The 21,911-nt window shown below is 43.2% G+C and overlaps 1 protein-coding gene across 1 annotated transcript in view; it reads left to right on the top strand.

Annotated features, from left to right (window-relative positions):
* Nucleotides 1-21,911, top strand: part of PSMD1 (proteasome 26S subunit, non-ATPase 1) — a 2,664,479-nt gene that overhangs the window by 2,299,196 nt on the left and 343,372 nt on the right. The window contains exon 21 of the mRNA XM_044070690.1: nt 18,982-19,074. Within this exon, the coding sequence (XP_043926625.1) occupies nt 18,982-19,074 (93 nt within the window). The remainder of the gene's footprint in view (nt 1-18,981; nt 19,075-21,911) is intronic.

The following is a 21,911-nucleotide window of genomic DNA, read 5'->3' as shown; positions in this document are numbered from 1 at the left end:
TCATTCGCTGCCTGCAACAGGAGTTTCATTGGTGGGTGAAGGCTTGTTACCAGAACAAGGGACAGACATTCACTTTACCCCCAGCCAGGCAAACATTAACAATGGTTGCATCAGATTATGCCTGGGGGGCCCACATGGCAGGAAGATGTATTCAGGGCACATGGTCCGCAAACCAAATGCATCTACATATCTATCAAAAAGAGATGCTAGCTGTTCAGAATGCCCTGACAGCCTTCAGGGACCTACTTCATCCGGGACAACTACTGATAAAGACAGACAACACCACGGTCATGTGGTATATAAACAAGCAGGGAGGCACTCATTCTTACCCCCTTTGCAGACTAGCCATGACTTTGTGGGACACAGCATTGACTTACCAAGTACATCTGCAGGCACAATTCCTGCCAGGAAAGATAAATACTCTTGCAGACGATCCGAGCAGAAACCTCATGGATCCCCGTGAGTGGAAATTGGATCCACAAGTCTTCAACATGATAAGGAAATGGGGATGCCTGGATATAGATTTGCCTCTCCTCACAACTACTGACTAAAAAGATTCTGCACAAGGACTTATCACAGACAAGCATGGAAAGTGGACGCCCTATCTTTCAGCTGGAAAAGCTTAGCAGTATATGCCTTTCCTCCACTGCCTCTCCTCCCCAAGGTACTCCTAAAGGTCAGACAAGAGAAGCCAAAGATGATACTGATTGCCCCAGACTGGCCCCGCCAGCACTGGTAACCAATCCTAAGGAACTTGTCTCAATGCCCGGCTTGGACATTGCCTCAAATACCTCATCTACTATCCCAACAAAACAATCAGATCCTGCACAGCCAACTAAAGACCTTAAATCTGGCAGCATGGCGGATAATGTAGGGATACAAAACGCGCCTCTCTCTAAAGCTGTAATGGATGTAATTTTGGAGGCCGGAAGGCCTAGTACCAGAAAATCTTATGCTGGAAAATGGAAGAGATTCTGTGCTTGGAACCAGGCACAAGGAATTGACACAGCTGTACCAAATATTCCTCAGATTTTGGAATACTTTACTGAGATGCTGGACAAAGGCCTATCCTTTTCATCAATTAAAATTCATGCCTCTGCCATTTCGGCTCATTACAATACAGAGCCACCAATCTTTTCTCATCCCTTGTTAAGGCAGTACTTCAGAGGAGCCAAAAACTTAAGGCCTCCAAGGAGATCACCAATACCTGCATGGGGCCTCAATTATGTTTTGGAAAAACTCACCCTGCCTCCTTTTGAGCCAGCCGCTACAGCTGATATAAAGTTTTTACCTTGGAAAACAGCTCTGCTCCTAGCAATAACCTCTGCAAGACGAGTCTCAGAGCTACAGGCACTCATGGCTGTGGAACCTTTTGTCATTTTTTATCCAGACAGGGATTCTCTGAGGACAAACCTGACATTTATGCCTAAGGTAGTGTCCAGTGTGGCCCTTAACCAAACTATTCATCTGCCTACTTTTTATCCAAACTCACAGAATAAGGGGGAGAGAATTCTGCATTCTTTGGACATACATAGACAGCTACGCTTCTACTTAAACAGAACCAAAGCTTTCAGAAAGACAGAGCAACTGCTAGTGGCATATGCTGCAAGATCACAAGGAAAGGCTATCTCAAAGCAGACTATTTCAAAGTGGGTAGGCCACTGCATTCGTTTCTGCTATTCCCAACATGGCAAGCCAGTGCCTAAGGGCATTAGGCCACATTCAACCAGAGCAGCAGTCACTACAACAGCCTTCCTCAGGGGAGTACCAACCAAAGACATTTTAGAGGCTGCTACCTGGAGTTCAGTGCACACCTTTACAAAGCACTATCATTTACCACTCTACTGTAAATCCAGGGCAGGCTTTGCCGCTGCAGTTCTGCAGGGCCTCATAGCTGATCCTAATGCTATTTAGCTCCAGCCTCCCAACCATAGCTTTGGGATTCAACCCAAGTGTAATGACTGCAACAGTGAAACATGAAGAACAGTACAGTTGTGTACACTTACCATAAATGTAGATGTTCGAGTGTATTCACTGTTGCAGTCCAGGTTACCCACCCACCATCCCCCATATCTTTGCTGCAACTTATCTACACTTCTCTGTACAACCTATGTGGTGTATTTGCTTGTAGATGAAGGTATTATATATTTTGGTGCATGCATGTTTTATTGCCATATTTATAGCTTACCCTTTTGGGGGCACCTGACATCTGGGGCAAGAAAAACTGAAGAAAATGGCGTTGGCTGCATCTTTTATACCCCTGGTGCACTGACGTCAGGGAAGAGGCAACAGCAACCGACGCCGGACCTAGACTTTGGAATTCAGGCCGACTGAGGGTAGCCTGCCAGCAGGATAACCCAAGTGTAATGACTGCAACAGTGAATACACTCGAACATCTACATTTATGGTAAGTGTACACAACTGTACTATTTTACCAAGAGGTTATTTAGTGCACTGATGTCCTTGAAGCCTCGCCAAGGAGTTTCTGTTCCTACTTCGCCTTGGTCCTCTGCGCCATTCAAAAAGCCCAGATAGCAGGACTCCTCCGAAGTGGAATTGGATTCTGGAGAAGAATCTTTGCCATATTCATGTCCGATCCCTTCTCCCTTGGATTATGGTTCTGAAGAGGAAGACTGTTAGCCCCGACTCTCCCTTTGAACAACTCTTCTTTGGGGATATTATTTCTTGTATGATTGAATTTTTTAAATGGGACTGTTCTCCGGTTTCTGACATTCAAAAGAGGTGATGTTAAGTAGTCCTATCTCACCTTCATTCTTTACATATGGGATCGGAGCCGATCCTCCACTCCGACTCTGCCTATTTACAAGCTGGAAGACATCTGGTTGGCTCGTGGCTAGGTAGGTATCCCATGGTGCACCAGTACAATCCCCAGATCTCTTTTGCCGCGTCGACGAGTTTGGTTGTGCTTCTCTTTGGTTCTGGCTAAGTGCTTGCATATTTTTAACTTTTATCAAAATTTTCTTGACTGTTTAGCTTAGAATAGTTCTATATAGTTAAAATCTTTACTGTTGTAGTATTCAATTAGTGTAATTATTAAAGTTGTTATTTTCTATTTGCACCATTTGGTGCAATTTTTGGCCTTTGGCCATTAATTTCTTTCTTGGTATCCCGTGTACCAAGCTTACTATTTAGATTAGAGTAGGCGCCTTTTGCGCAGTAGTATTCTGTGTGTTTAAATAGAATTTGGCGGTTTTCCGCTTACTGTTTAGAATTTATTAGATTGTTGTTAGCATCGTTTTGCTAATATTGTTAACAGAACTTCGTTCCGTTTGTGTTTAACAGTTGACCTTGTGTTCTCGTTCTCTACTGCTCTGTTGAGTGTGATATTCTTACCCTTATAACTGTTGGGTCTGTTTGTTAGTAGACCCTGTCCCTTCTTCCCTGGGCTAGGCCCGTTTAAGTTAGAGGACCTAGTCCTTCTCCTCCTACTCCTTCTCTGTGTGCATGTGTTATACTGATTTTCAGAATGTCTAAAGAGAGTAAGGAGCATAAGCCATCCAGCTTCAAGAAATGTGTTAAGTGCTCCCAAAAGATGTCCTTAACGGATGGTCACGGTAATTGTGTTTAATGTTTAGGGGCCATCCGTTTGCAGGAGACCTGTTTATTTTGTCATGCATTTAGTCCTAGGGTGTTGCAGGAAAGGAAGAACAAGTTAATTCTAAAAGGTAGTCTTAAACTTTCCTTCGAGGGAGATTTGTCTAGTTCCTCATCATCCTCCAAATCTATCAAAGGAAAAGTCTAAATCTGCCAAGAGGCCCTCCCCGGCACCAGCTGGTGTCTCAGAGGCACCTCTTAAAGTTGCGAAAACTGTCTCATTGGCTCCACAGACCTCGGAGCTGACTGAGAGTGGCATTATTGTTGCAGGGTCGGTTCCAGGTTTTTTGGGGCAGACTGCTGAGACTCTTGAGGCTACTTCTCGGAGCCGGTATATGGACCCTCTACCAGTCTCCTTGTTAGTGAAGTCTCCTGTACCTTCAAGATCTCAATCTCCTAAGTCATCCAGTTCTTTATCGGAAGAAAATGTGGAGAGGGTAGTGCTGAGACTTTTGAAGTTGTCTGCTTTGCCTGAATTGTTGTCGACTCCGACCCAGTTGGATCCGGAGCCACTCAAGCCTGTTCAACCCTCTGTGTTCATTCCTCCTCTGAGCCATGCTGGTCTTTCGGAGCCAGTGTGCTTGGTACCACCAGTGGAACCTTTGACTCCAGCTCCCATTGTGGCTGTTTCGGAGCCGATACTTGCTCCGACACTTTCGGCGCTGTCCGTAATGTCCAGGGGTCAAAGCTCTCTGGCCAGCCCCGGCAGGGATGCTTGGAACCGAACTTCTTCGTTTCCGAGACTTCCTCTCGGCACATTGGCTAGGGTGAGTTTGGACCCTGCGTCTATCTCTGAGCTGATGGCTCTGGTGCCGACGGCATCCTCAGTCTCCTCGGAGCCAGAGAAGGTCGGCTTTCGAGATGACGAGTGTGCTGTCCTGTTAGTCAGCTCCTACCAGAGGTACCAGCACTCTTTCCCCCCCATAGCACCTGATTCTGTGTCAGCTTTTACTCCCTCCAGCAGCAGCAGAGGCCCCCAGCCAGTGGCCCCAATCTTTCGAGACCTCCACGGAATGTCCTTCCAAGGAGCCCCCACGGAAGAGGACTTGTAAGAGGAAGCATGTCGACTCCCAGGATGAGTCTTTGGCATCTGACACTGACCTCGAGCAGTCAGAAGGGTCCCCCAACTCTTCCTCTAATGTCTCCTTCGTAGACATCCTGGAGATCCTTAGAGGTGCAGCTGGCCCATTGTCACCCCTTCTGATGAGTCTGTGTATCTGAAGGCTTTCGAGTCTCAACCTTCTGCCTCTTGAGTGTCTCCACCTTTCGACGAACTGATGGATTTAGTCAAAAGGTGCGGAATACTCCTGATGCCATTGAGCCAGTTCCCAGGAGACCAGACAAGTTCCTTTCTTCCCCTCCAGGAAAAGACTTATCTAAAGGTGTGCCTGTAGATGCCATGATGGTGGTGGCGGCCACTAAGAAGGAGTTAGCTGAGTCGACTTCTGTTCATTTGCCGAATAAGGAGTTTCGAACAATGGACAGATATGGGAAGCATATCTTTTCTTCAGCGGCATTTACCCTTGGATCACTGAATTATCTTACTCACTTTACAAGGCTCCAGAGAGATCTCCTTAAAGAGTTAGGAGATTCTCTACAATGTACATGTACTGAGGGAGTCCCTGACAAGGTTTATGCCCAGTTGTCCACCTTGACCTCTATCGTTAACGGCTTATTTTGTGTGCGTCCAATGGAGCGAGTAGAGCAGCGGGTTTAGGAATTTCACTGAGGCGTCATTCCTGGGTGCGTTTGTGTAACTTTGCAAAACCGTTTGTCTACCTTTACCAATGCCCCATTCGACGGTTCCTCACTGTTTTGATCTAAGGTAAAGGACACTCTCACCCAGTGCGAGCAAGAAGGAAAAACGCTCTCTGCCGTGGGAGTACGTTTTACTGTTCCCTCTAGGCTGTACACTAAGGGTCAGAGGGGCGGTAAAATGTGTTTCAAGAAGTCCCAGAGGTTTTTCCAGGAATCACATGGTGACTCCTCCTTAAGAGGCAGAGGAGGAGGAAGAAATAGTAGACGTCGCCCTAGAGGCAGGGGCAGTCCGCATAACCAGGGAGATCGCGATTCCTTTCGGGGCCAGCCTTACCAGTGCTCCTGATGTGGGGCCCGACTATGCTTCTCTGGGGCCGGTCGGAGGTCGCATTTCTTTGTATCCAGAAGCCTGGCTAAGTATCACTCAAGACAAGGGGGTACAAAGAATTATTACCAGAGGTTATGTAATACCCTTTTCTCTTCCACCTTTTGTTCCCAAGAAGATCCCAGATGTTCCACCCAATCACAGGGAATCGGGCAACTGTGGAAGTAAACAAGTTGCTGTCAAAAAGGGTCATCCAAATCATCCTAGCAGACCAAATAGGATCCGGAACTTACTCCAGATTATTTTTAGTGCCAAAATGTACAGGGGACTGGAGGCCCATTCTGGACCTCAGCAGATTGAACAAATCAGTGAAGTTCTGGATGGCAACACTGCAGTGTATACTCCCGTTGTTAGGGATAGACAATTGGATATGCTCAGTAGATCTACAAGACGCTTACTACCACATAAAAATGGACAGGGCATCAAGGAGTCGTCTACGCTTCTGGCTGGATGCCAGTCACTTCCAGTTCCGTGCTCTGCCATTTGGTCTCACCACAGCCCCCAGGGTGTTCAAATGTATAGCAGTGGTGACAGCTCACCTGAGACTTCGAGGATTCCAGGTGTTTCCGTATTTGGATGACTGGCTCCTGACCGCCCCCACCAGGCATCTACTCCTTCAGAGCAGAAACAATACTATTCAGCTTTGTGCACAACTGGGAATCTCTATAAATTGTGAAAAATCTGCCTTATCTGTGATTTTTAAAGGCACAGAGGTAGACACAGTAAACATGGTGGTTCATCTTCCTGCCGAAAGGGCACAAAACCTGGTGCTTCAAATTTAGCTTCTTCTCCCCTTGCGAAGGGTCAAAGCCAAGATTGTTCTGCAGCTCCTTGGGATCATGGCTTCCACCATACTTTTAATGCCACTAGCCAGGTTACACATGAGAATTCTTCAGTGGCTCCTGTCGTCCCAATGGTCCTTCCAGCACCTTCCATTATCCCATCACATTCTACTGACAGAATCTTGCAAAAAGGACCTCCTTTGGTGGACATTACCCAATCAACTGACCATGGGCACTTCAATTGTTCCTCGCCAACCCGTTGCCACTGTGACCACAGATGCCTCACAGGTTGGGGGGGCATTATCTAGGCATGACTGTCCAAGGCACATGTCAAGACTACGAGGCCCACCTGCATATTAACGTTCTAGAGATGAGGGCGGTGCTCCTGGAGTTGCAAGCACTTCATGACCTTCTTCCTCTGGGGACTATTGCAATACAGTCAGACAACATGTTGGTAGTATGGTATATCAACAAGCAGGGCGGAACCAGATCTTACCCTCTCTGTCAAGAGGCCATGTTAGTTTGGGAATGGTCGATATCTTCTCAGCGCTTTCTGGTGGCGACGCACATTCCTGGGACGACCAACATGATAGCCGACAAGCTCAGCCGGGCAATCCTGATGCCTCACGAGTGGTCTCTGAAACAGCGGAACAGATTTTCCATAGGAGGGGACAGCCTTGCTGCGATCTCTTTGCCAGCCCAATCAGTGCCAAATGCAGCAGCTGCTTTTCCCTCATCCCCCCCTTCAGGGGAGTCACCCAGCGATGCACTTGTTCACGATTGGCCCCTGGGTTTCCTGTATGCCTTTCCTCCCTTTCCTTTCATTCCCAAGGTGATTCGGAAAGCAAAATGGCTGGGAAGCAAATTGATCCTCATTGCTCTTTACTAGCCTCATCAGGTTCTGTTCCCCTTCCTCGGGCCTCTTCTCCTGGATGATCCTTGGATTCTGAACCCAGTTCCAGACCTGCTGACTCGCATGTCAGGTTCGCTTCACCCCTCGTTACACACCCTCAATTTGACAGCATGGCTGCTCCAGTTCCATCCTAGTCGGGCTTCACGACTTCTCGCCCTCCGTGACTCATATCCTTGCGTCTTCTCATAAACCTTCCAGTAGGAAAGTTTATTCCAGTAAATGGAAAAGATTCTCTCTTCGGGCGGAGAAAATGGATGTTGACCCCTTCACTGCCTCCATTCCAGTGGTTTTGGAATTTCTTTCTGAACTATTTCACCAAGGATCTGCGGCTGCCACTGTCAGTCCAATTGGCGGCAATTTCATATTTCCATTTGAGTTTTCTAGATTCTAACTTGATGTCTCAAATTGTGCAAAACCTTCCTCAAATGTGCCATTTTGCTAAGATCTCTGGTTCAAAAGCCTGTGGCCTCATGGGATTTAAACTTTATCAAAATTAACATCTCCGCCCTTTGAGCCTTCTCATTCATGCTCCTTGAAGTTCTCGTCTTGGAAGACTACGTTTTTGGTGGCTGTCACGTCTGCCAGATGGGTGTCAGAATTGCAAGCCTTGTCTGTTAAACCGCCTTAGCTGATTTTTCATAGACAGGGTGTCCCTTTGTACTTAACCCTTCCTTTGTCCCCAAGGTCTGTTCCCATACCACCTTGAATCAGTCCATAGAACTTTGGTTTTCTTCCCGAATCACTCCACTTCAGCTTAGTACAGGTTTCACCAACTGGATGTCCGTAGACAATTACGTTTTTATTTGCACCGGACTAAAGACATTAGAAGAACGGATCAATTATTCATTTCCTTCTCCGAATCCAGGTTGGGTTTACCAGTTTCTAAAGTGACTCTCTAACTGGATTTCTAGCTGTATAGCTTGTTTACAGTTCTGAGGATAAACCTTTACCCTTTAAAATCAAGGCTCATTCTACCACATCTCAATCTACCTCTGCAGTCTTTCAGGCCAGGGTTCCAACTTGACAATATTTGTGCAGCTGCTATGTGGGCTACCCCCTCACACTATTACTCATTACAAATTAGATTTGACCTCCAGGGGTCAAGCATCTTTTGGTTCTACGGTACTCAGGAGTATTTTTCCTCGAGCCACCCAAGGATAAGGTGCTAGGAACACTGTCCCATATGTAAAGAATGAAGGTGAGGTAGGACTACTTAACATAAAGAAGTTATGTACTTACCATAACGTTCCATGTTAGTTGTCCATCTCACCCTTCATTCTTTCGAACCTGCACTCCTGCCCCCATCCTGGAAGTACAGTAAAATACTAATTTCATTATTTATGGAGACCTTTTAGTATTGGCTTTTTCTGTAGGCTGTTATTTCTTCTAGTCAGCAGCAAACAAGATCTGGGGACTGTACTGGTGCACCATGGGATACCTACCTAGCCACGAGCCAACCAGAAGTCTTCCAGCTTGTAAATAGGCCGAGTCGGAGCAGAGGATCAGCTCCGATCCCATATTTAAAGAATGAAGGGTGAGATGGACTACTAACATGGAACGTTATGGTAAGTACATAACTTCTTTTTATAAGCTACTCTAGATGGAGTCCTCCGATCCTCTCCTATCCCTCCAGTCTTGTCTACCCTTTTAGATACCTTTTCAGCAGCTTCTGTGACCCTGGATTCTCAGCCTCTAGTCCCTAAGAAACTTGACAGATTTTAGAAAGTGCCTGATTGACTGGAAATTTCTCTACATATATCCTTCTGCTGACCGTTCTGTAGTGTCTGTCTCTTCTTACAAACCCTTATGATTTTGCCTTCTACTAAACTACCTCCTTCTGACAAGGACAGTAGAGCTTTGGAACGGTTGGGCAAGAAGGTATATATGGCAGCCACCTTGGCCTTTTGGCCTATGAATTGCCAGACCCATATGGCCAGATATCTTTTAGCCCTCCTTTCTCAGGCTTCCAAGGCTATCTCAGACCTTTCTGATTCTGAGGGGAAGGCCTTGGCCTTCTCTTAAATGGGCTGAACATCTCAAGTAGCCCACCACTCTAGTTATGATGCAGCTGATGTCTCCTCTAGACTGGCTGCTTTTGGTTATGTTTTGTGACATTACTCTTGGCTTCATCTCCAGCCTTTGCTTGATGATATTAAGGCTAAACTGTTGGATGCTCCTCTTGATGATAAGAACCTCTTTGGTTCTGCTGCTGCTGAGCTTCAAGTCTCTGCAGGATAAAGGTAAGGTCTTGCAGAAGTTGAAGCATATATTTGTTTCTCCTATTTCTGTTTCCAGAAGAATTATCCATCTAGATCTGCTTTTTGTTCACGGACAACCTTGTCCTCCTCTCACAGGTAAGAAGGGTTCTAAGCGAGTTCCTCCTGTTAAGTCTACTTGGACACCAACTTCTCAGGAACCTCCTCCTCAAGACAAGCCAGGTTCGATCTGACTGTTTGCTTCCCCTTTTCCTTAGCCAGGTTCTGTTATCTCTTCATCTATTCCCTGTCACTTCCCACTTTAACGATCACTCAAAACTTTTGGGTTATGTCTATCACCATCAGGGATACTTCATGGTATTTAAATCACTTCCTCTTTTTGGTATCCTTCAGCCTCCTCAGAAACAGCTTCTTTTCTTCCAGAAATAATTTGGGGCCTTTTGGCACAGGGATTGTTCAAGCTGTGTCACTTCCCAGGCTAGCTCTTTAAGTTTTGGGAACTAGCTGTCCAGTATCAAGTGACTCTTTAGGCTGTATGCATTCTTTCAGAGCAAAATATAGTGGCAGACTCTTTGAGCAGGTCCAAAACACAGGGTCACGAATGGATGCTTCACAGGAATGAGTTTCTGGATGTTTCCATCAGTGGGTTATTCCTCAGGTAGATCTTTTTCCCTCCCCTTTAAACACACAACTTCCTCAATTTTTCACCGGAGTCCCAAGTCCTCTGGCTTGGAAGGTGGACACCCTATCTTTTTTTGGAAGGGGATGTTTCTCTACGCCTTCCCTCTCCTTCCTCTGATTCTGAGGGTCATGATCAAGATAGAGCAGGACTTCCCCAAATTCTTGCTGATGGTTCCCTCTTCTGCACCTAGTCAAGAGCAGTCACCACACGTTACCTCACATGGTGGACCTACTCATAAAAGATGAAGAGTCTGTCATCCATCTTCACGTGTCCTCTCTTCAACTAACATTGTGGGTGATAAGGATTTGATCCCTTTTAGGCACCTTTTTTTGAGGACGTGTTTAGGGTTTTGCAGGAGGCCAGGAAACCCACTACCAGGAAATCCCTGCATGTCCAAATGGAAGAGATTTTCTGGTGCCTTGCGTGTAACCAGGGTTCATTTTCTATGGGGATTATTCTGGTTCTCTGTTACTTGTGTGAATTGCTCCATGCTGGGTTAGTGTATTCTTCTTTTAAAGCTTACCTTCCAGCTATTTCTGGTTGTCTGCCATTAACTGCTCCTCTGGGTACTAGGTTTGAGGTCTAGCAATTTCATAAAGGCATCCTTCATATCAGGCCTGGGACCTCGACTCTTTTCTTTAAAAATTGACTCAGGCTCCTTTTGAGCCTCCAGCTTCAGCTTCCTTACAACATTGTACATGGAAAACCTGTTCTTTTGGCCCTCATTTCAGTTGAGGGTGTGTGAACTCCAGGCTCTTATGGCTGTTCCTTCTTTTTTAGTTTATCATTGAGACATTGTGTGTCTCCGTACTATTTCTTCTTTTATGCCCTAGTTGCTTAATGAATTCTCTCAATCAGTCTATTAATTTGCCCTTCTTTTTTCCTTATTCACAGTCTGTTAGTGAGAAAGTTTTTCACACCTTGGATTTGCATAGATAGCTCAGATATTATTTAGATAAGACCTAAGGCCATTTGCAAGTCTGAGCTGTTTTCTTTCCTTTCATCCCAGATCTGTAGATTTGGCGGTTAAGCAAACCATTTTTTCATGAATCTTTAAGGCCATTTCTTTTTTTGTTGCTCCTTTCATGAAAAAAGCCTTTCTGCCTCTGTAAAGGCTCATTCTACCAGGGTTGTGGCTTCCTCTCGTTCTTTTTTCAAAAGATTGGATACCAGTTTCATCCTTGAGGCTCCTACTTGGACTTCTCTCCATACCTTTACTGCGCATTACAAATTGGATGATGTTTTCAGAGCAAGGGCTGGCTTTACCAGTGCAGTAATACATGGGTTTCTTGGGCTTTCCTCATCCCAAGTTTCCTCTTGAGCTTTTGTACTGCCCTTTTAATAAAGAATATTGCAGCAGTGATGTGGAAGGATGTAGTACAGTTGTGTAAAATCTTACCATAACAGTAGATGTCCTTCTATTCACTGTTGAGGTGTTTGCTCCCTCGTCCCCCTTCTATTCTACTCTCTCCCTTTTTTCTCCCCTAGATGCACATGTTTCTCCTACTTCATATGACAGTTGTTCCTCATGGGGCTATTCAGTTCTGAGGTAGGTTCGTCCTTGAGTCACCTGTATACCATACTCCTTCAGCAGGGAGCATACCCGTGACATACAACGTCTTTAAAATCCTAAGGCTTTGTTATAGTAGCCAGACGTTGGGCTACCCTTGGCAGGGGATTCCTTTAGTAAAGAATGCTGCAACAGTTGCGAGAGCGAAATCTAGTTGGTACAGTAATGTTTTACACAACTGTACTTTTTTATTATGCAGTGATGTAAACTGTTAGACTTTCTACAGTAAATCCTTCCCTTTGCAGGTATTCTATAACTTTAAACCAAGACGAAACTTTGCAGTGTGGAGGGTATGATGTTCACTTCCTAAATTGTTAAGCACTTTGTTTACTTAATAAAAATCGAACTGTAAACAGATTTGGTGAAAATTTCACCCCACTGCGCCCCCCCTGCCCCATCAGTAAATCAGGACATTCCCAGTACCTGCCACCTTTCCCTTGTATCTAGGGATTAGGTCATCACTGCTGTCTCAAAGGCAAAAAATACATCCTCCATGGGACCCGATAACATCCCAGGCTGCATCCTACATGAGCTCAGGCAGGAACTTGCAGCACCATTAGGCACCCTATTCACCAAAGCCTGAGTACCGACTTTATCTCAACTGAGTGGAGGACAGCCACTGTCATCCCTTTACACAAAGGTGGAGTGTCTACCAATCCGTGAAATTATAGACTCAAAAGCCTAACTAGCCTGATCTGCAAGGCCATGGAACAGATTATCATGGACCTCATTAACAAGAACATTGGCAACCTCCAAACACTTGATCCTACACATTTTGGCTTCGTCGAGGGTAGGTCATGTCTGTTAAATTTGGTCAACTTTTTTGAGACAGTCGCCAGAGCCATGGATGAGGGGAAGACTGTGCACACTGCCTACCTTGACCTGGCCAAAGCCTTTGGCACTATTCCCCACTCGGGCATAATAGATAAACTCTCTTAACTAGGCATCATTCCATATGTTACCAGATGGGTAGCTAACTGACTCACTGATAGAACCCACCTAGTCAAAATAGGGGAAGCCACCTCAAGCAGTAGACCTGTATTGAGTGACGTACCGCAGGGTTTGGCCTTGGGGCCTCTTATTTGGGATATACTTTTCTAAAGTGCAGGCTAAAACTAGTGGACTATGGCTGACAAGGTTTGCAGATGACTGCATGTTGGGAGCTGTCATCAATTCCTCTAGTGATGTGGACATCCTCCAAAAGGGTCTCACCCAACCAAATGACTGGTGACAGAAACATGACCTCAAGCTGAATAAAAAAAAAAAAAAATGCATCATCATCCCCTTTGGGGGGGGGTGATGTCTCCACAAATTATCACATTAATAACCACGTCCTAAGCACACAGTCAGTCGTGAGGGATTTGGGCACCCAGATTAATAGCAACCTGACTTTTGACCACCATGTTGCTTCCGTTGTACAGAAAGTTTTCTACATGGCCCACCTCATAAGGAAAGGGTATCTCATCCAGGGGCAATGAGGTCATAACATCCCTGTATTCTTCCCTTATAAGGCCCATTATTAAGTACAACGCCCCATTCGGCATGTACCTCACAAAGCACATGCAGTAGCCGGAGACACCACAGAGGTTCCTCACCAGGACAATCCAGGGCCTCAAAAATCTACCATACACAGGCTAAAAGCCCTATCCCTCTACTGTGTTCATACAGATTCCTCAGAGGTGACCTCTGTCTGGCATACAAGGCGATCTCGCACCCCGCCTTGATGTAACTGCTGCATATATGCAAGTCAAGCTCCACTTGAATAACCCGCACATGCGGCCTCAACCTGGTCTGTGACATCAATAGGACTTGTTGGCGGGACAGATTTCTGTCCCAGAGACTCCCCCATCTATGGAATAGACTCCTCTCCATGTCAAGCAGAGTACCTCTTTACCCCTTTTTAAGCGCATAACTGCTGCATGGATAACTGGATGGGAAATAGAAAATACATCCCTGGAATTCCACCCGTGTTCCTGATGGACAGGGGCATCGGGTGCTGATTTGTCTATGCATGGGCTAAACTCTTGGCTAGGCTTATAAGGGCCTCAGGGCCAATAGCCTAGTAACTTCCTATGATAACTGTAAAATATGTTCTACAAAATAATCAAATAGAAAATAGTACATAGTCCTCAGTTGAGTTAAAAATGGAATTTCCTGTCTTAAGACACACAAGTGATCCTGGTTGAGTGTACTCTGCTCTGAACTCTTAGAAAACTGGGGCTTTATTATTATTGCTCCATAGAGCTCAGAAAACTACCCCACTGTTTAAAAGACTGGTATGGGACTGATTTATGCTGACATTACTTGCTTTATATTGTGTTTAAAAACAAAGATCAAACACTGTTTACTTTTAGCACTAACGTACGTTATAAAGGCCATAATTCAGGTGGCTCATGTATACATTAATTAGTTTTAATGGCCCCACATTAAATGCTACTTTAGATTTTAAACTGAATACTTTTTGTTACACTTTTTTCCTTTCAGGCAGTGAAAGTCTGATAGTGCACACAATGTGCATAGGCCTAGTATTTCTTTTTCCTGTTTTAAAGGTTGCAGTTATTCTTGAGTGCACTTACACAAACTGTTTTCGTAGATGCCACACTTTAACAGATCCCCATGGCCTTAGTTCTTTATTTTAAACATTTTTCACTGTATTTCCAGCTTAGCAATTTTTGTTTTTTGCATCCTACTTAGGTTTTCATTTGGGCGAAATTGAAGTGTATTAACCCACTTCCTAGTTTCAAAGGAATGGGCGTGCCTGCCGTGATTGACATACTGGAGGGCAGGTATTAACGGCAATGTGCCGTGATTGACACGCAGTGCAAATGTAACTGTCAAATAAGTGCAAATAGTAAATATGTAAATGATAAACAGGTCAAATAAGCACAAGTAATATAAGACGCTTTTCTTAAAATGTTTTCATTCCTTTTAGTCAGAAACGCCATACTGAACTGGCTGAACATCTCACAGTTGTCTATTAATTTATTTACTTGTTTTTATTAATTTAGTTTAAACTGGAACAAATGCAGACAGATGATGGTAGACAGATGGATATCAGTACGGCAGTCTACAGGGAGATAAGACTGCCGTTGTGTGTGGGAGCAGGGCCAGTTGTTTACTCATACAACTGTTTTTCTCAGAAACTAGAAGAAAGATCTTTTTTCTGAATTGTTCAGTTTCTTGGCTTAAGATAACGAGTGTTCTCTACTCATCTGCAAGGAATAGTGAGCGTCCTATATTACTTGTGCTTATTTGACCTGTTTACCGTTTAATACGAATACTTAATCAAATACTATAATGTTTAACAGGCACACTCATTATGGTGCCCAGTTATCTAGACGAGTATATGTGGAGACCGAAGTACGGACATGACTTTGACACTTTGCAAATCGGGACAAAAGTACAAAGACAAGTACTGTTTGTACAGTTACATGTGCATGTGAACTTAGGCTAAAAACAGACACTCACATTATTAAGTATACAGTATCCACTGCTTGAGCAGTACTTATCTTTGTACTTTTGCCCCGATTCGCGAAATAAAAAAATGTATCAAGCGGTGAGCGTAGTAGTCAACATGTTCCGCCCGGTGGGCATAGTAGTCAACATGCTTGCAGGCAGGGTTTGGGAGGGGCTTGCTACTGCGCATCTGGTGGGTTAATACACTTCAATTTTGCCTTCATTTGTATAGCTATACACATGTTCATTCATAATATGGTTCGTTTTTGACACACACCTGATGAAGTATTTATTTGATACGAAAGCAATCTTTGTTAAAAGTTGTCTGTGTATTAATATTTATTCTGGTAAATGTCTATTGGTAGATCTTTTTGTTAGTCAATCAGTCATTTTTTAGTTGGTTTCTTAGTTTTGATTAGTTGGTTAGCCTACACAAAGTGTTAATGCCATGCGAGCTGTACAAAGTGTTAAACTGGTCTTGGGTTGTAATTTGTCTCTAGTTTCAGTTTTAGGTAGCAGTTTCTGATTACACTGTGGTGTTAAGGGGGAAGGGAGACTTGGCTAAAGGAATGATTTTAATGCTTTTATTGTTCTTAACAGTGCCACCCTCTGCAACTAACTACTCCCTTGCTCCAAACAACCCAATTATATATAAATAAGGAATATTTTTGATAGTTTTCATTGCACACAACTAGGTTTGCTTGTTTGTTAAAGGATATTCCATTTTTAACTCAGCTGTGGACTACCGACTGTTTTCTACTTGATTATTTTGTAGCACGTATTTTACAGTTCAATTTTTATTAAGTGTATAACATAATTTATGAAGTGAACATAACACCCTCCACACTGCAAAGTTTCTTCTTGGTTTATTTTGGACACAGTATATATAGGTTGCATACAGGGTTTTTCCTGAGACTTTGAGGGATACCACAGATTTCTCTTTTTTTGTATTCTAGAACTTCAGCTTCTATTTGTTTAACTTCTGTTTTGTTAATCTTCTGTTCTACGTTCCCCCTTTCTGATCTTATTTTTTGTATTGTGAAATTTTCCATATCTGGGTGCCTTTGCCTGTAATTTTCTTCAAATATCTTTGGAGCTGCCTTTTTTGTGTTGATTATTTTGGCTTTCCCCTTTGCATAAATATTACACCATATCAGATATCTTTCTTTCCTGTGTCCATATTTCTGTTTTTATACCTTTCAAAAATCTGTAAGTTTTGTTCTTTATATTTTCGCACTTTCTCAGTCGCTTCTTTTTCCAAATGGTCCGAGGTTTCTTGGTCTCTGTAGTGCTTTTCATGAATTTCTTGTATTAATGAACAGAAATTTGTATTTGAAGCTTTTGATAGTTTTTTCTTGTGCAAGTATTTTTCTTTCCTTAATTTCTCTGTCAATCTTTTTTAATATCTTCTATCCAGAAGTTCTGGGCTTCATGCATAATACTATTATCCTGCTTTAGTGCATCCTGTTTGTCTAGAAAGATATGGTTCCAGACTTTTCCCCGGCAATACAGGAAAAACTCTCCTGATTCTATCCAAAGAGGTCTGTCATGGGTGAGGTGACAGCTGGCACTACCTCAGGGCATGACATTTGCTGCAGACCCTTTGCTCAAGCCAGATCTCCTGACTGGGTGAGGCAGAAATGATGGATGATTGGAGTTGTCAGAAAGCTTTCTACTTGCTAGGCATACTTTGCAAAGTGGAAAAGTATATTTCTTTGGAGGGCAGATTTGATACCCAGTATTGTCCCAGTTACTTAGTTTGCATGTAATCGCAACCATGGATTGTCTCTTCTACTATAGGTGATCTCATGAAAGGCAAATATAAACATCTGTGCTTTGGACGCTTGATCCTTTGTTCACATTTTCAGTAAATATCACTGTTTCAGCCTTAACTATTGGAGCACCTCTGTGCTAGGTGAATATTTCAGGACTCTCTTGCCTTTTGGCTTTTCAGTGACTCCTCCTTTTTTGATGGAGGTAGACCCACAACAGATGTTCCCCAGTGCTGGAGCCAACAGAGCTAACATATGTTCATACTGTTATCACTTGCTGTATGAATTGCCCATTTACCCTTATACTGCAGAAAGTGTGGTTGTTTAGTGTTGGGGGAAGACTGGTGCATTCTTGGGCCAGGCATAATCTCCATGTGCAGCGATAACGTTATAGCTCTCTCGCATGCAAGTACCAGATCATTAGAATAAAACAAAATTACCAGATTGAAATAGAAGAGAGGGAGAAAATCCCATGAACCACAAAGGTGGGCCCAGTAATATATCAACTGTTACCCTAAGAACATATCTGTTAGTTTAATGTTACAGTTTGTCAAGTTTAATGCAGTCTGGCAATTGTGTATTTGGTCAGATGAGTGGTGCTCGAAGCAGATAGTCTAATAAGAACAAGAGCAGTGGTAAACCTCATTAATGTGAAGGGCCCCTTGAAATTTACAGCTACAAAGGACAGATTTAGTTGAAAAGAGCTCTTGCAGCAGGCTGAATGAAAGTCATACTAAAGCTGCATATTAGTGGCAGCTGTGCTGAGTGTTCTGTTTTTGCCATTTCTGACCTTGCTGTACTTTTAACTTAATTTTCTTTTAATTGTCTGTTTTTTTTCTTTGCTTCCCTGCTGGATGTTGCCCAATAGCACCTCTGCCTGCACTCTACTAGTCTATTTGCTGTGTGGGGGTGGGAGCCTTACAGAGGCAATCTCTGTCAGGCCATCTTTTCGCTCAGTGGTAGGAGTCGGGTGGTAGGAAGCATAATAGCTTGCTGGCCCTGTGGGGCAACCTAGACCCCCTAGGATGGCAGTCTTCCCTCCCCTTCATCAGCTCCCTGTCCTATTCTGAGGGGGACATGCCTGCACACACACAATGTTCTCTGCTTGTGTGTCAGCAGCATGGCACTTTTGGTCCTGCAGTTTGTACTCCACAACTCTAACACCTAGTGATCCCAGTAGCTGTCACCTAAGTGGCAAGACAAAGCCGCCTCTCTCCCTCAGAATGGTGGAACCAGCAGTGGCTGTTCATTCCCATCCTACCTTGCCAGCATCTAAAGATGTCCGAGTTGCTAAATGAGCTTGCATCACATACATTGTAGTCATTGCTTTGTCCCTATTTGCTATGGAGATGGCTTATGTACTTGTCAGTGTTTTGATAATACTTTTCTTTTTAATGTCTTTGGAGTTTCACTTGATGTCCAAGTCCCTCTTAAGGGCTCATTTGGTAATTCTGCAGGCTAACAAGAAGTACATGCTTTAACAGTAATACTAAACATCTGCAGTAGATATTGGACTTTTACATTTTTGTTTTTGTAACTGATTAGATTTTCTGTGTTTTTCAGGAATTAGTTTATTGTGAACTGTTTCTTTTCCTTTCTTTTAATCAATTTTCTTAATGTAGAATAGAGATCTGCTTATTTGCAGTGTACATCAAGATGCTTCACAGACTGGCTCACTGATATGAAAGAATATAGAAAGTATCTGCAGAATAAGTTCTTTGAAACGGTGACCAGTGGCTTGCTTCCTTTTCATCTAGACTGATGCAGGTTTTGATGGCCAAGCAATCGCTAGTGTGGACTACAGATGTTTTTTTTTTCTATCTTCTGTTTAGATGCCAAAGGTCCAGTACAAGTCCAACTGTAAACCATCTACATTTGCCTATCCTGCTCCCCTTGAGGTGCCAAAGGAGAAGGAGAAAGAAAAGGTGTAGTATATCATTTCATGATTTATTTATTCTCTGAGAATTTTTAAGTTTACGTAGCATGTTTACATAGTTCAGGATTCCAGAAAAGTTTGCAGGAAAGTGCATAAATCTTAAATTTCTTGACTTTCATGGAATATGAATCAATGAGTCAGTGAGGATTGCATTATACTGGAACTTCTGTAGTGCTGCCTATATAATATTGTTTAAAAACATTCCTAGAGTTTGTTTACACAGATGTTGTTTGGGGTTGTGGAGTAGGCATAATGGTTAAGCTGTTTATCGTGCAACAGAAGGTACAGGGATTTATTCTCACCTTTGGAGACCACTTACACAAATTGGCCAGTCACTAGTGTAGCTCTGTGTTAATGCAGTAAGATAACAAGTATCAGCACCAGTCATGCATGGCTTGATTCCAGTTTTGGATATTTTGAAGTTAGTATTCAAAGTTAAAGAAATGCTGTACAGTGAGGGGTTGGCATAGTGGTTAAGGTGTTTACCTCTCAGACAAAAAGTACAGAGGTTGATTCTCATCTTTGAGGGGAAATTAGGCTTCTAATGATTCACAAAGACAGGTAGCTAAGTACTTGCTGATGAATCTACTATAAAAATGTAATTTCAGAACGTGCTTATGAATCTCATGAGTTTAGAAATGCTTTGTGACAGTTTATGTACAGAACGTGACCATTCATTTGCAGATGGATAAAAAACTCTAGCTTGTGCAAAATAATTAGATGCATTTGTCAACGGTAAATGTTAGGTTCCAGCTTTCCAGCCTTTCTAAATCGTAAAATGATCATTGTTTGCATAAAGAAAGGAAAATAGCAATTGAGTAGAGCTGTGTACTTTAAAGGAAAACTCCACCTTAGAACTCAAAAAACATATTTTTTCATTGTATCTGTTTTTGAGCTACTTTAATGCCTCAAAATCACTCCAAGTTCTTCTTTTACAATGTTAATGCGTTTCTCACAAAATGGCGTATGATGGGGCCTGCCTTGGTAATGTGATTTTGTTTTCTTGCTTTCATTCCTTCTTCCCAGAATACATTTCAAGTCCTCTTTTTATGACTCATGCTAGACATAAGGAAGTGGTTCTGTTTTATCATGCCATTAAGATTGAATGGCAGGACTGTGAAGCCCTGTCATCTAAACAAACCTGTAACTGAGCTGCTTCTATGTTTCCCTGACTGAGCCTCATTTATGTGTCTGTCAGAGCTTGTTCTATGCTATAAATAACTGTTAGCTACTTGCCGCAAAAGAAAGTAGATAAAAACAGGTTTTTGTAAGAGGAGTCTTTTGTAGTCCTAATAGATTTGACAAACACTCCCCCTTTATACTCATGCTGAGGTGTGAAAACTCTCACTGCAGTAAATTATACTTGGTGTAGTTTACAAGGGACAAAGTAGTAGGACTCTAAACTTTGTCTGTCTGCTACTTCCAATGCCTTCAGTAGGAGGATTTTTCTCTCTCACGAATGATGCAGACTTAAAATGTGCTGTACTAGTTCCTCAATTATTTCTGTCATGTTCACCCTACTTTTTTCTATTTCATATGTATTTATACTTTGGTAACCAGGAAAGTGAACTGTCCCAAGACCCCAACTTAGACTACTTTGGCAAAGGTAATAATTATTAAATGCCCTTAATAAAAAAATATATTGACATAAAAACATTGACCAAGATTGCATGTGCAACACATGTCCAGTGAGTGACAGTGACCAAGTAAATCACTGAGCAACATTTACTAGAATGTATACATTAATAATGCTTAACTATATATTTATTATAATTCATTGTATGCACAAGTGTTGCACATACATGTATATATAGTATGTGTGTATGTGTTTCTTTGTGTGTGTATATAAAGTAGATGTGTACAAAAAAAGCATACGAGTGTGTGTTTGTGTGTGCACATTTAAGCACAGTTAAGTACTTCTGATTTCCTTTTCTTAGTGTTTTTAATGCAGGGGCACATACTAAATGTATAGGTTTATAGGTGTGTACTTGGCTAATAGCCCTGGAGCCTTTACAAGCCTAGCCCATAGAAGTGCCTCGGCATCGTGCCACCCAACGTTAGTTCCCAGTGCTTCTATCAAGTAGAGCCACTGGAGTGATCCCTGGGGTGATCTTTCTATTTCCCATCCACTCATCAAGATCCCTCATGAAGAGGGCCATTGAGGTGCTCTGTTTGGCATGTGTGGGAAGTCTATTCCAGAGCATGGGCAGTCTCTGGGATATGAACCTGTCCCTCCAGCATGTTCTATTGATTGTGGTAATGAGGTTGAGGTCTCTGGAGTGTGTGGTGCGGAGGGATTGGGATTTCTTTAGATGTAGCATTTCTAACAGAGCTGGGTCAGACATGGCTTTGTAAGTCAAGCAGAGATTGCCTCTTAGTAGACGATATGAGACAGAAAATAGTTGGAGTTTTTTTTGAGTCTGTCCATGTAGGACAGCTGTTTAAGGCCTAGTATCCTCTTCGTTAGGTACTTTTGTGGCCTTTCCAGCTGTTGCATGTGTCTAGTGAGGTACATGCCAAATGGGGCATTGTACTCTATTTGCCTAATGAGGGAAGAGTAGAGGGAGATGGTGACCTCTTTCTTCCTAGATGCAAAACCCTTGGTAATGAGATGTGCCACATAGAAGGACTTTTTGACCACAGTGGCAATGTTGTGATCGAAGGAGAGGTGTCTCAATCTGTGTCCCCAGATCTCTCATAATGCCTTCAGTGTTCAGTGGGCTCCCATCAATGTGGTAATAGTGGGAACTGAGTTTTTCCCAAAGGGGATGACGATGCATTTCTTGCATTAAGCTTAAGGCCATGGTTTCAACACCAGTCATTGGT

This window comes from Protopterus annectens, chromosome 4.part1, assembly GCF_019279795.1.
Source record: "Protopterus annectens isolate FY-2018-M chromosome 4.part1, PAN1.0, whole genome shotgun sequence".
NCBI lineage: Eukaryota > Metazoa > Chordata > Ceratodontiformes > Protopteridae > Protopterus > Protopterus annectens.
This window is presented reverse-complemented; position numbering and strand designations above follow the sequence as displayed.